Genomic DNA, 14,379 nt, shown 5'->3' with positions numbered 1-14,379 from the left:
GTGCCAACGCAGAGTATCTCTTTTCTCGGCATGGAGTTGGATTCGGTCAACCAGACAGCACGCCTCACCCAGGAACGTGCTCAGTCGGTGCTGAACTGCCTCAAGACTTTATCAGGCAGGACGGCGGTCCCACTGAAACTCTTTCAGAGGCTCCTGGGGCATATGGCTGCAGCTGCGGCGATAGTTCCGCTCGGTCTGCTCCATATGAGACCACTTCAGCACTGGCTCCATGGCCGAGTCCCGAGGTGGGCGTGGAAACGCGGTACTCACCGGGTTCAGATTACACCGCCTGCCGCAGAACCTTCAGCCCGTGGACAGATCCCTCGTTCCTTCGGGCAGGAGTGCCCCTGGAGCAGGTATCCAGGCATGCTGTGGTATTCACGGATGCCTCGGCCACCGGCTGGGGAGCCACGCACAACGGGCACGCAGTGTCAGGGGTGTGGACGGGTCCCCAACTGCGTTGGCATATCAATTGCCTCGAGTTGCTGGCAGTACGCCTTGCCTTGAGCCGCCTCAGAGGGCGCCTTCGGGGCAAGGACGTTCTGGTCCGTACACACAAAACTGCGACCGTTGCGTATATCAACCGGCAAGGCGGTTTACGCTCCGTCGCGTATGTCGCAACTCGCCCGCCACCTCCTCCTCTGGAGTCAGAAGCATCTGAGGTCCCGTGCCATCCACATCCCAGGAGTGTTCAATCAGGCGGCCGACGAGCTGTCTCGGCGGCACTTCCTGGGAGTGGAGACTCCATCCCAGGCGGTCCAGCTGATTTGGAGTCGGTTTGGAGTTGCTCAGGTAGACCTGTTGCGTCTCCAGAAACCACCCACTGCCAGTGGTTCTATTCCCTGTCCGAGGCAACGCCGCACGGATGCACTGGCACACAGCTGGCCCCTGGGCCTGCGCAAATATCGTTCCCCAGTGAGCCTGCTAGCACAGACACTGTGCAAGATCAGGAGGACGAGGAGCAGGTCTTGTTAGTGGCTCCATATTGGCCCAACAGGACCTGGTTCCCGGAACTCATGCTCCTCGCGACAGCCCCTCCTGGCCGATTCCTCTGAGGAAGGATCTGCTTTCTCAGAGACGGGCACCTCTGGCACCAGCGTCCAGACTTGTGGAAACTCCATGTGTGGTCCCTGGACGGGACGCCGGAGGTTCTAGGTGATCTGCCCCAGGAGGTAGCTCTCACTATTGCTTCAGCACGAGCACCGTCCACAAGACGGGCCTATGCGCTGAAGTGGAACCTGTTCGCCGAATGGTGTTCCTCTCACCGTGAGGACCCCGGAGATGTTCGATCAGAGCCGTGCTTTCCTTTTTGCAACAAGGGTTGGGCGTGGGTTGTCCCCTCCACCCTTAAGGTTTATGTTGCTGCTATTTCCGCTCACCACGACCCGTGAGGGAGGTCGGTGGGAAGCACGATCTGGTTATCAGGTTTCTTAGGGGCCAGGAGGTTAAACCCGCCTAGGCCTCCCTCCCTACCCTCTTGGGATTTGGCATTGGTGCTAAGAGCCCTACAAACTGCCCCTTGAGCCTTTGCAGTCAGTTGAGTTGAAGTTTCTCTCTATGAAAACCCTGCTCCTGACTGCGTTGGCCTCGATCAAGAGGGTGGGGGACCTGCAGGCATTTTCGGTCGACGAATCGTGCCTTGAGTTTGGGCCGGCTGACTCCAGTGCAACACTGAGGCCCCGGCCCGGCTATGTGCCCAAGGTTCCTACCACTCCCTTCAGGGACCAGGTAGTGAACCTGCAAGCGCTGCCCCTGGAGGAGGCAGACCCAGCCCTAGCTTTGCTCAGTCCTGTACGCGCAATGCGACAGTACGTGGATAGAACTCAGAGCTTCAGGACCTCAGAACAGCTCTTTGTCTGTTACGGAGGACAGCAGAAGGGGAAGGCTGTCTCCAAGCAGAGGATGGCCCACTGGATAGTGGATGCCATCACCTTGGCCTATGAAGCACAAGGTGTGCCCTACCCGCTCAGGTTGCGTGCTCACTCCACTAGGGGTGTCGCATCGTCCTGGGCGCTGGCTCGTGGTGCCTCGCTAGCAGACATCTGTAGAGCTGCGGGTTGGGCGACTCCTAACACGTTCGCTAGGTTTTATAGCCTGCGTGTCGAACCGGTTTCCTCCTGTGTTCTCACCTCAAACGGGTAGTGGCATTGAGAGGCCCGGCTCAGCGTCGGCTTGCGGCGTTCTTCGCCTAATTCTCCAGAGAGTTCCTTAACCAGGCAAACCCTGTCGAGTCCTCCAGCACTTGGCGTCCGGACGTGGCGGGCGTCCGGCGCCAGGCCTTTCAGCCAATGAATTCTTGAAATCTGATGTGAGGCTAGTGCCCATATGAGAGACCCTGCCGGGATCCCATATGTGTATTCCACGGTATGCTTATTAGAGCCGTGTTTCCCCTGGCAGACCACGTTCTGCCATCTCTAGTGATGCAGCCTGTGCCATCTCAGAGACTTCCATGTGCAATAGGGCCCTACGGGGTTACTTCACATGTCTAAATGCCACTTAACCCCTCTGGGAGGAGGTGACTCGCAGTGTGCCTCTTCCAAACGGAAGGGCATGCTTCCCAGTGTTTCCAAGTCCTACTGTCTGGGTTGTCCAAGGAACAACAGTAGTTGACCTTCTCTGTGTAGAGCCCGGTCCTATCGTCTGCCTTATAGGAAGGATGAAGAGGTCTACACAGGGCACTGGAAGGGGCAGCTCCTGTGGCGTTTTGGTAGGGATCCCAATTCGTCGGTCATCCAATGTGACTCGGGTGACCGACTGAAAGGAACGTCTCGGTTACATATGTAACCCTCGTTCCCTGAAGAAGGAACGGAGACGTCACGTCCCGTCGCCACAGTTTGCTGTACCACCGCTGAGCGGCCGGGTCACCGGCTCGGCTCCTCAGCGAGCATGAATGTCGCGGTGCACCCGCTGCCTCTTATACTCACGCTGTGATCAGCGGCAGCTGGATGCAATGATCGCATGCCAATGTCCATTGGCTCGTTTAGTTACACTCGAAGTGGATTGGTCTCTCTGGCGAGATCCCAATTCGTCGGTCATCCGACGTGACGTCTCCGTTCCCTTCTTCAGGGAACGAGGGTTACATACGTAACCGAGACGTTCTTTACCATACATGTTTTTGGTATGAAAACGAGCAGCATAAACATTCTGTTAAACATCTCCTTTTGTGTTTTAAAGAAGATCATGCAGGTTCTGAACAATGGAAAATGAGTAAATTTGAATTATTTTTGGGGGTGAACTGTCCCTTTAAGCTAAACTGAATTTAAAGGGAAAAGTCCAGCTTTTATGTACTCTAATTAAAGGCCAGTTTTACTAACAGCTTGCGCTAGTGCAAACCGTCTTTTGGCATTAAAATTGTACTGTCAGGTTTTACTGAAGACGCACAGTGACGAATTAGCGCAGTTATTTTTGTGCCTGACATTATTGAATATGCATTTTAGGAGTTTCCCTTTCAGACACAAAAGGTCTGGGAGGAGAGTTTTCAAATGAATCACGCAACGTGTTTTACTAATGTTTGCGCTCGTCAAATTACTGGTATTTGCGCCATTATTTAACGCCCCAAAAAAAGCATGTCTGAAACTATTTTTGCGCTTGAAATGGCTTGAAAAGGCACCGCTGAGAACAGAGAGTGCATGGTCGAAGGGAGAGGATTTTTTTCCACACGTATTAATTTATTTTGAATGCCAGAAAAACACATTATCCGAACATATCGTTTACCAAGCCATGATATTTTTAATTTGCTTCAAGAAATAAAAGATGACTTGGAACAATCAACAAGGAGTCACGCAATACCAGTCAAAACTTCTAGCAAACCTTGATTTTTGGCCACCGGTTCTTTTCAACGTACTGTGGCTTCTTTATTTCTTTATTCTTTATTTGCGACTACGGTAATTTGAGCTCCGCCTGTTATATTGCGTTGGTCGATATGTAAATGAGATGTTGCATCTGTGTTCTTTAATTTGCGCATTGTTAGTAAATCACCCGCAGAAATTTCCACACCCATCAGCGCTGTTTTGGAATTGCGCTCTCACGCAAATTTGCCCTGTTTAGTAAAACTGGCCCTAAATATTGAAGAACAAACAACAGAAAGATGAAGTAGATGCAGCTTATTTAAAAAAAAAAAAAAAAAATCTTAAAAAGGGGGAAAAACTGTTTGAGTTTATCTGTGTCAACAACTATCAGCAAACACCAATGAAGCATCCTACAGAACACTCTGTATTTAAGTCATCAGCAAACTTTTTTTGTGAACTCCATAGGCATACCCTGACACTTTTGCTCCATTGTTTAATTAGAAAATAGGAACAAAAATAGCTGATGGGAGACCAGCAGTGCTCAAATCCCACTGCTTATCGAAGTTATTACTGCAGTGAGGTGATTCATGCTCTGTCTGGGACCTGCTGGTTAATTAAAGCTGACTGTCCTCCAGAATTCTCCAGCCACTGTTCAAGACCAGGTTAGGGATGCAGACGGGCTGGGTTCTGAGCATGCGGCTGCGGTTGTTGATTAAGAATGCTTATGGCTGGGAGAAATAGGTCCCTTGGGAGAAATGAGTGTTGCAAGGTCAGAGGTGGGGTAATGGAGGGTTTCCTCTATATAAATAACCTTGGCGTGGGTGCGTAACGGGTGACTGCAGAAGCCAAGGTGTTTCCTCTATGGGCGGCACCTTCTGATTAAAAGGGTTATCAATCATGAAGTGTGAAGATTTCATCACAGAGTTGCAGAGTGGGAAAGATATTGCATGATCAGGGAACTGCTCTTCATTGAACTGTATTGTAATTCTAAATGACTAACCATCTGTGTTAAGCTCAGTCTACTGTAAGTTTAGTCCAAGATGTTAATGTGGCTATCAGAATATATAATTTTACTGTGAAAACTTTCACATTAAAAGAAATAAAAAAAATTCTGTCATCATTTGCTCACTCTCATGTTATTCCAAACCTCTTTGACTTTCTTTCTTCTGTGTAAGAAGATATTTTGAAGAATGTTTCAATTGTTTTGACCCATTTAATGAAAAACTGATTCTTTAACTATTTGATATCTAACACATTAACCAATTGTATAGCATTAAAAAAGACAAATAGACACTGTTTTGACTAGACACAACATGATACCATGTCTAGAGATACATCCCTTCTGTATTATTAGTTTTTGTCTTAACCAGAAATTAACATACAAGCAACGTGCAACAACACATTATCATACATTTACTATGTTCTGATCTCCAAGTATAACAACAAAAAAAAGAAAGAAAAAAAAAATAGTCCTATCAAGGACTACTGTCACAGTCTGAAAAAAAAAAATCTGTAAAGTAATATGCAGACTCAACTGATCTTTCTGCTTTAGATTAAGTAAAATTGCAAATCCCCTACTGTAAAGGTCAGGATTTAAACTGCACTGAAACATGTATTATGTTTGAGACATTAATATCTAGAGTCTGAATTGATTTTTTTTTTTTTTTTTAAGTTTTCAGTAAGAACAAGTGCAAAACGCGAAACAAGAAATATTTCACTTGAAGAACTTAAAGAATCCATGAGAATAGCTGTAGTGCAATTATAACATAAGAAAATGCAGAGGCCTAATTAACTCCAAGGTGGCCTTTGGAAAAGAGATCAAGCAGACCTCATTAACCTTAACAATATAATGAAACAACCAAATACAGAATAGCCATTGCTTCCAGTTTAAATATATGAGAAAAAACAAGCTAGAGCCTGCCAACACTAGAAACATGCAAACATTAGTCTATACTGCTGAGTTATGTCATTATGACTAATTATGCATACTGACAGCTGAAACTGACATACAATATATCTGCTGCAGAAATTATTATTTGTATTGGCTTTTTGTCTTTTGTATTACTGTACAAAAATTTAAATATTCTGTGTTTTTCATGTCACAGGTGCTGGCAATATGTATATATTTGCTTTCTTTAACTATGTTATCATTCCATGTATTTTTTGGATGTATAAACACAGACCAACCTTTTTTTCTTTTTTTTTTTATAACAACATGACTTCAAATGAAGAAGAAAGGGGGGGAAATGAGTTTCTTTTCATTTCTGCCCAGGTTAGTGTTCATTTGTCTGCCATTTGTGGCATGGCTCTTCAATAATAGTTCACAGACCATTGCATTGTGCTGAAAGCCATTGTGATTGAAGTCTATGATGAACTACACCTCCACCCACTCGCTGTGTTCTCTCTCTTGCTCACCCTATCCAACCCCCTGTAACCTTTGCCCCTCTCTGAGGAAATACAAAAGCTTTCCTTTACCTGATGGGTTCACCTCACAGAAACCTGGCCCCAGAAATGTCATTAAATGCCAGTCTTTGGTCTTTTTTACTTGCACTGAATATTTTCAAATGCTCTCTGCTCTACAGTTGAAAAGCCATGTTAGAACAAAACACAAGCTTTTCACCAGAATTATACTGTCGAATCTTAACCCAAATGTGATGCATTAAATTGTATTTTTGAATATTAACTCTTATGTGACTCTGCTGAGTACCTATTTTCACTGATGATCTCTCTCTCTCTCTCTCTCTCTCTCTCTCTCTGTGTGTAGGCAGATCTAAAATTCAGGACTGGTTTAAGTGCCATTAGACTCTCTCCAGATGCTGTCCTTTCTGTTATTATGGCATTATCAACCATCAAAAGCCCACTCTATTCTATGACCATTCAAATCCAATTCATAATTTCTTTGCAATATCAGCGTCAAAATGCTTAAAAACGACATTGGCACATTATTTCAATATAATAAGCCATTTGAGTTTTTGTCTGTTAAAGTCAGTCTGAAATGGAATTTGCAAATCTATTTTTCTTTGCAATACCATGTATTGAAAATCATGCAGACTAAGGAACATGGTAAATGGAACGTAAATGGGGTCAGTATTGGTTTCATGTTGATTAAAAGTAAAATACGAGGGAAAAAACATCAAGAAATGATCATGCTTCTGCAAAGATATTAAGTATAAGAATGATCCAAATAGGTGGGTATGTAAGATTGTGTGTTGTGCATGTGCTAAATTGGGCTCACAAAAGGGGGGAAGGCAAACTTTGCTGTGTTCATTCCACAGTCAATTCATACTCTGTCAAAATCATACCAGCTAGTTTGAGCGAAATCTAAATGTGGCTATTGCGTTCAGGCCGCCTGCAGCACATTTCTTGCACTCCCACACAGCAGTGTGGCATTAGATGTGGCAGTCAGGCAATACTGAGGGTGTGCTGACGGTCGGGGGCGTCAGTGCTATTAAATCGCATGTCTGGTACCTGGAGGCAAGCAGGCGCCCGGCCATGTGGTTTATTCACGTCCACCGCCACGAGCTGCCATCCTCCAGACGCGTCCTCGTGAAACATCTGCCACCAGGAGGAGAGACGGAAAGAGAGGAAAAGAAAGGAGAAAGAGAGGGCAAGTTGTTAACAGCTGTGAATGATTGGCGTTTTGGTCAGTTACTACACACACACAAATGAATATTTGATAACAAATAAGTTGGTGGGGGACTTGTTGGCATCAAGGACAATTGACAATCTTATAAACAACTGCCAATTACATGATATTCAATGGAATTCTCCACCAACTTCATAACCATTTTATAAACACAGGCAAGGTCACAAGAAATTGGCTTCATGATCCAGCGAGCATCTATTCACATTTCAGAATCTAAATGCACCATGACTTCACCATGACAGATACGAGGAGACAGCGGCGGAGACAGCAGGGACTAGAGGAGGGAGGGATGTTACAGCAGGCACCTTGAATCTGGCAAACAACAGAGGCTACCCATATCCATATGTACACAGCCCAGAACTGACAGACAGCTCTGTACTTGACGCCTTGTTATTGTCCACCAAGTGAAAATCTAAATAAAACTGATTGTTTAGAAAACTAATAGCCCACCTCTCCTCAACAAACCACATAATTCGATGAATTATTCATGGCCACAGCACAAAAGGTGTGGGATGGGTTACATGACATGCACGCCTATGTTCCACATGTTGCCATGTGTTTTCCTAACATACATCAAGCTTCAGACTGCATTTTGTGCCCCCCTCCCATTGTTCGTAACTCCACCCCTCCGCACAGAAGTGAAAGTGTGCTTATGGCTGTTCCTAATGTGCACTGCTGCTGTTCCACTTATGTCTGTCTTTTATCAGTTCAGAAGAATAGATAACCAATTAAACCCATGAGAAATGACAGTCATTAAACTCACAATGCCCCTTCAGCTCTGACAGATTAAAAAGGTTACCTACATAAATATATATTTTAAAAGTTTCCCCTCATAGTCTTGTAATTATAACTTTGCCATTCATGTGGTAATCTTCTTAAGGGGCCTTATTGAATTATATTATTTTTTTATAAGACAGTAACAAAAGGGATGGTGCAAATCATGCCAAAGAGTATCATCAGGCCCCAGGAGATCCTTATTTTCTTTTTACTTCTTTCAGATTAAAGGCAGCATTCCAAGTCGTATTGTCTAACACTCAATAAACCAAGGTTTTGTGTACCCTAAGAGATTTTTCTTCAATAAGATATTTCAACGTAATTAAAATTAAGACACAGAAAGGCTATTTTGTTTTCAAGGTCACAGCACTGTCTATAGTTCTATGGGCAAATTCAAAGAGCCTTATTGGGCTTTTCACACTTGAATTTGTCAACTCAGAGTCATGTTTAATCCTGGGTAGTCAGGGTTCGACATTTTACACTTTAGATTTATAAACCCTGGGTTATCGCTCTTACTGTATTTGCAAATTCATGGGGTCAATAACAGTGCAGCCTGCTCTATTAAATGCAAGTCCTAAATTGACTACAAACATTATATAACTTCTTTACTACAGCCAACAGTTAATATTTTTTAAAACTTGGCATTTTAAATTAATGTTAACCCAGAGATACAGTAAGTGTAAAAAGTTATGTCAGTACCAATGTAAAATTTTTGTCAAAACTCTTTTTTTAATACAGAAACCGGTGGACAAAAGACAGTGCAAATTAACTTTCACACATTCCTTAGCTATTTCTCCCTGTGAAGTGTCAGCACCTTAGAATAGCCTTACCTAGACCAAGAGCAAAAAAATACATTATACTGTTTTCGCTGCAGACATTACAGATAAGGAATCGATTCAAAGTTTCATAAATGGCAATGGGCATGGAAAACTGTATGCTACTGAAGACAATTCAACTTTGTGTCCTCAGAATGAGATTTGTCTTATTGCTTTTGCAAAGCTTCACTGTAGATTTGCAATTGAACTGTTTCCCATTTTAAGAATTCGTGGCCATATAGCCATTATAATTTCTTATTCATTTTTTTTTTACTATATATATATATATATATATATATATATATACAGTATATATATTATATAACATTCTCCTAACCTCTGCCAAACCCAGACTCGCCTGCCAGACTGTCAAACAAAGAAGCGTGGTTCGTCACTCCACAGAAAGTGTTTCCACTGCTCCAGAGTCCAGTGGAGGTGTGCTTTACATCACTCCATCTGACACTTGGCATTGCACTTGGTCATGTGAGGCTTACATGCAGCTGCTTCCGTGAAGCTTCAGCCACACAGTTTTGTGCTGATTTTAATGACAGTGGGAGGTTGGAGCTATGGACTCAGCAGAGCGTTAGTGACTTTTATGCACCATGCGCCATACCTGTCAACACTCCCATTTTTCCTGGGAGTTTCCCATATTTCACACCCATCTCCTGCCCCCCTCCCGTTTTGTTATTTTTCCCGGGAAACTCCCGTAATTTGTATGGCCCAAATCTAGTTATATGAATAATCACATCCATATTTTATTCCAACGTTGTACAGTTGCCAGATCTTGTATGAAACGCATCACCCATCACCCACCTCAACCTGGCAACCTACAACCCAGTTGCGCTGTAGATTTCTGCGCAAATAGTAGACGCGGGAAGTTGAATCTATCATCAGTGGTAGAAATGGAAGGAGAAGAGTCAGGTGGTGCCCCGGCAAAGAAGAAAAATATTTGTGTAAATTTAACAACAGCTGGATGGAAAAATTGTATTTCTTGTCTTGAAGCCATGTAAACAACGCCCATGCCTTTTGCAAAGTGTGTCGCACTAATTTTAATATTGGACACAGTGGGAAAAACGACATATCTCAGCATATTAAATCACTGCGGCATGAGGCACAGAAGGGCAACACATACTATAAACACACAATGTTAATGTTATATACAATATTACAATGTAATGTATTTTGTTCCGCTGTGTTTAACTGCTGTGCAGTGTTTCTGTTTAATTTCAAAAAAAAAAAAAATGTAACAGTTATAATAATAATAAAAAAGAAACACAAGTAAGTCACGTTATTAATCTTTTTATTTGTATTAATAATTATTTATTATGTATGTACTTACAGTGGGGCAAAAAAGTATCTAGTCAGCCACCAATTGTGCAAGTTCTCCCACTTAAAAAGACGAGAGAGGCCTGTAATTTTCATCATAGGTATACCTCAACTATGAGAGACAAAATGAGAAAAGAAAATCCAGAAAATCACATTGTAGGATTTTTAAAGAATTAATTGGTAAATTCCTCGGTAAAATAAGTATTTGGTCACCTACAAACAAGCAAGATTTCTGGCTCTCACAGACCTGTAACTTCTTCTTTAAGAGGCTCCTCTGTCCTCCACTCGTTACCTGTATTAATGGCATCTGTTTGAACTCGTTATCAGTATAAAAGACACCTGTCCACAACCTCAAACAGTCCAACTCCAAACTCCACCATGGCCAAGACCAAAGAGCTGTCAAAGGACACCAGAAACAAAATTGTAGACCTGCACCAGGCTGGGAAGACTGAATCTGCAATAGGTAAGCAGCTTGGTGTGAAGAAATCAACTGTGGGAACAATTATTAGAAAATGGAAGACATACAAGACCACTGATAATCTCCTCGATCTGGGGCTCCACGCAAGATCTCACCCGTGGGGTCAAAATGATCACAAGAACTGTGAGCAAAAATCCCAGAACCACACGGGGGGACCTAGTGAATGACCTGCAGAGAGCTGGGACCAAAGTAACAAAGGCTACCATCAGTAACACACTGCGCCGCCAGGGACTCAAATCCTGCAGTGCCAGACGTGTCCCCCTGCTTAAGCCAGTACATGTCCGGGCCCGTCTGAAGTTTGCTAGAGAGCATTTGGATGATCATATGGTCAGATGAAACCAAAATAGAACTTTTTGGTAAAAACTCAACTTGTCGTGTTTGGAGGAGAAAGAATGCGGAGTTGCATCCAAAGAACACCATACCTACTGTGAAGCATGGGGGTGGAAACATCATGCTTTGGGACTGTTTTTCTGCAAAGGGACCAGGACGACTGATCCGTGTAAATGAAAGAATGAATGGGGCCATGTATCGTGAGATTTTGAGTGAAAACCTCCTTCCATCAGCAAGGGCATTGAAGATGAAACGTGGCTGGGTCTTTCAGCATGACAATGATCCCAAACACACCGCCCAGGCAACGAAGGAGTGGCTTCGTGAAGCATTTCAAGGTCCTGGAGTGGCCTAGCCAGTCTCCAGATCTCAACCCCATCGAAAATCTTTGGAGGAGTTGAAAGTCCGTGTTGCCCAGCGACAGCCCCAAAACATTACTGCTCTAGAGGAGATCTGCATGGAGGAATGGGCCAAAATACCAGCAACAGTGTGTGAAGACTTACAGAAAACGTTTGACCTCTGTCATTGCCAACAAAGGGTATATAACAAAGTATTGAGATGAAATTTTGTTACTGACCAAATACTTATTTTCCACCATAATTTGCAAATAAATTCTTTAAAAATCCTACAATGTGATTTTCTGGATTTTGTTTTCTCATTTTGTCTCTCATAGTTGAGGTATACCTATGATGAAAATTACAGGCCTCTCTCATCTTTTTAAATGGGAGAACTTGCACAATTGGTGGCTGACTAAATACTTTTTTGCCCCACTGTATGTGTATTTGATTTTGATTAAAAAAAATTATCAAAGGTGAGAGAGAATTTTACGTTGTTACTATATATATATATATATATATATTCTTTAGCACCAAATCAGCATATTAGAGTAATTTCTGATGGAACCTGTGAAACTGAAGACTGGAGTAATCACTGCTGAAAATTTAGCTTTGCCATCACAGAAATAATTGTCATTTTAAAATATATTAAAATAGAAAACAAACTCAAATATGCAAACATAGTTCACAATATTATTGTTTTACTCTATTTTTGATCAAATAAACAAATGTAGCCTTGGTAAGCATCTTTCACAAAACATCAAAAAATCTTGCCGACTTTTTGAGGCTCAATATACAAACTTTTGAACAGTAGAGTACATAAAACTGTGTTTTTAAATAATATAATTAAAATAAAATAAAATACATATGTATATGAAATTATAGATTTCATTATATAGTATTTACATATCCTTTATTTTGAATTTACAAATTCAGGGATCCTTTCATTTTCTTCGTGATTTGTTTTTTGTTGGTTATATTTTGAGATCATATGCATCAGATATTTCTTCACGAGATTCACCCCATTAAAACAGTGCTGGAATAAATGTTGTGTGCTATAGCCCTTCTTTTTCCCAGAGGGCACTTCTACAGCCATAAGACTTGAATAATGGTGGTCAGGTCACTCCTGTGCTGCCAAAAGTGTTGCCAGCTCCACTCATGCCAACCTCCAAGGCTCTGCTCCAGGACTGGCTCTGGCACTGTGACTGGCGCAGTGAGGGAGACACTATGCCTCAGTTCACACAATTACACACACAACTTTTCACACCACGCCCCCGCTCCAGATTTTCTGTGCATTTGCACCATTAGCTTGGTTAGTGTGAATTTCTCACCAAACATTAGGTAGGCGATGGTTGTATAAAATCAACAGGACAGGTTTCCCCACGGGAGAGGATTGCAGGCAGGAAAACAAGTGCATTTAGGGTTAATTGATTCTCTCTATCCTTTCAGTTGATCAGTCACATCAAATTTAGGCTGAATGACAGAACTGCAAACACACACACACACACATACACACTCTGTCTTTTCCTCTCTTTCGGTCTGTTGCACTTTCAGCAACGTTCCTCTATGACTCACCCCTGAGTCTGCCAGCCACCCAATCAGATATCTCTGTGCCGTTCGGGGCCCCCACCTGACAAGCAGCCAAATTTATTTAAAAAAACAGCTTGCTGTCGGGTGTATCCTGCCTGCTGAAGGCCAGGGAAGCCAGACTCAAAGCCTCCAGAGAATTATGGGAAGAATTCCTTCAGATGTCTGCGTTGGTGTGTATTGGTCTGTGCTTAATAGTCATAAATGCTGATATTGAAGGTTTTGATATTTTTGCTTTAGTTGGTTTAATTACATCTGCCCATACATATTGATCAAAGAGATTATCAAACATGGGAAATGAGTCATACACCAAAGGCTGCTTTTTGTGCACATGTGCGCAAGTGTGTTTAGTTTACCTGTGTAGTAGCTGTTGACGTGGTGCTGCTCCGGGATCCCCACATCTGCTGGAACTGCACTCTAATCTCAGCAAACGTTTCTATAATCACAGCGATAAACACGTTCTGGGAATACAAGCAAAAGAAATCACAAAAAGTTAATGAATGCCCAGAAATGATGATACTATTGAATGCTTGCTCTTGTTGTCTGGCATATAAGTGAAATGTGTGAAAACAGATCTGTGTTAATGATAAAAATGCATGTAATATATCATATGTAACACTGTCATCTTCAGTATTTAATGAGGTTTAATTCTGTTTGTTACAAACTGATTTCCTGATGGTAATCGATAGCCATAGATTCTTCCAGCAGAGCTTAACGTGCATTGAACCATGTACATTCCTTAACAATATGAACTAAATGGGGTCAAGTCATATATTTTTTCTCCTCTGAGGTCCACATTACCTTTCAAAAGTCTTTTTTTTTATTTTTATTAAATAATACCTATTGAGCAAGGATGATTATGGATGATTATTACATTGATAAAAAGTCATAGCAAAAACATTTAAAACAAATAAAATGTACAAACTTTCGATACATCAAAGAATCCTGAAAAAAGACAAGTATCACAAAAACGCAGCACAACTGTTCTAAATATTTATAATAAGAAGAAATGTTTCAAATCTGCATATTATAATGATTTCTGAAGGATCAAGTGACTGAAGACTAATGACTTCTGAAAATTCAGCTTTGCCATCACAGAAATAATATTTTAAAATATATTAAAATAATATAAAAACAGATATTTTAAAATGTAATAATATTTCTGTTTTTACTGTATTTTTGATCAAATAAATGCATCTTTGGTGAGCCAATGTTAAGTATTTCAAAAACCCCAGTCTTCTCACTGGTCATGTACAGTATGCACACAATAACTGCACTAAAATTAATACATTTAACACCCAAA

At 42.2% G+C, this 14,379-nt stretch overlaps 1 protein-coding gene across 4 annotated transcripts in view; it reads right to left on the bottom strand.

Moving 5' to 3' along the window:
* Window positions 1-14,379, bottom strand: part of nalcn (sodium leak channel, non-selective) — a 112,147-nt gene that overhangs the window by 81,454 nt on the left and 16,314 nt on the right. For all 4 annotated transcript variants that reach the window (XM_058786187.1, XM_058786188.1, XM_058786190.1 and 1 more), the window contains 2 exons: window positions 13,433-13,537; window positions 7,257-7,343 (listed from right to left, as the gene is read on the bottom strand). In XM_058786187.1, coding sequence (XP_058642170.1) covers window positions 7,257-7,343; window positions 13,433-13,537 — 192 coding nt within the window. The remainder of the gene's footprint in view (window positions 1-7,256; window positions 7,344-13,432; window positions 13,538-14,379) is intronic.

The sequence above is a fragment of the Onychostoma macrolepis genome, chromosome 09 (genome assembly GCF_012432095.1).
Source record: "Onychostoma macrolepis isolate SWU-2019 chromosome 09, ASM1243209v1, whole genome shotgun sequence".
Classification (NCBI taxonomy): Eukaryota; Metazoa; Chordata; class Actinopteri; order Cypriniformes; family Cyprinidae; genus Onychostoma; species Onychostoma macrolepis.
Note: the sequence above shows the minus strand (reverse complement) of the source record. Positions and strands in the feature narration are given on the sequence as shown.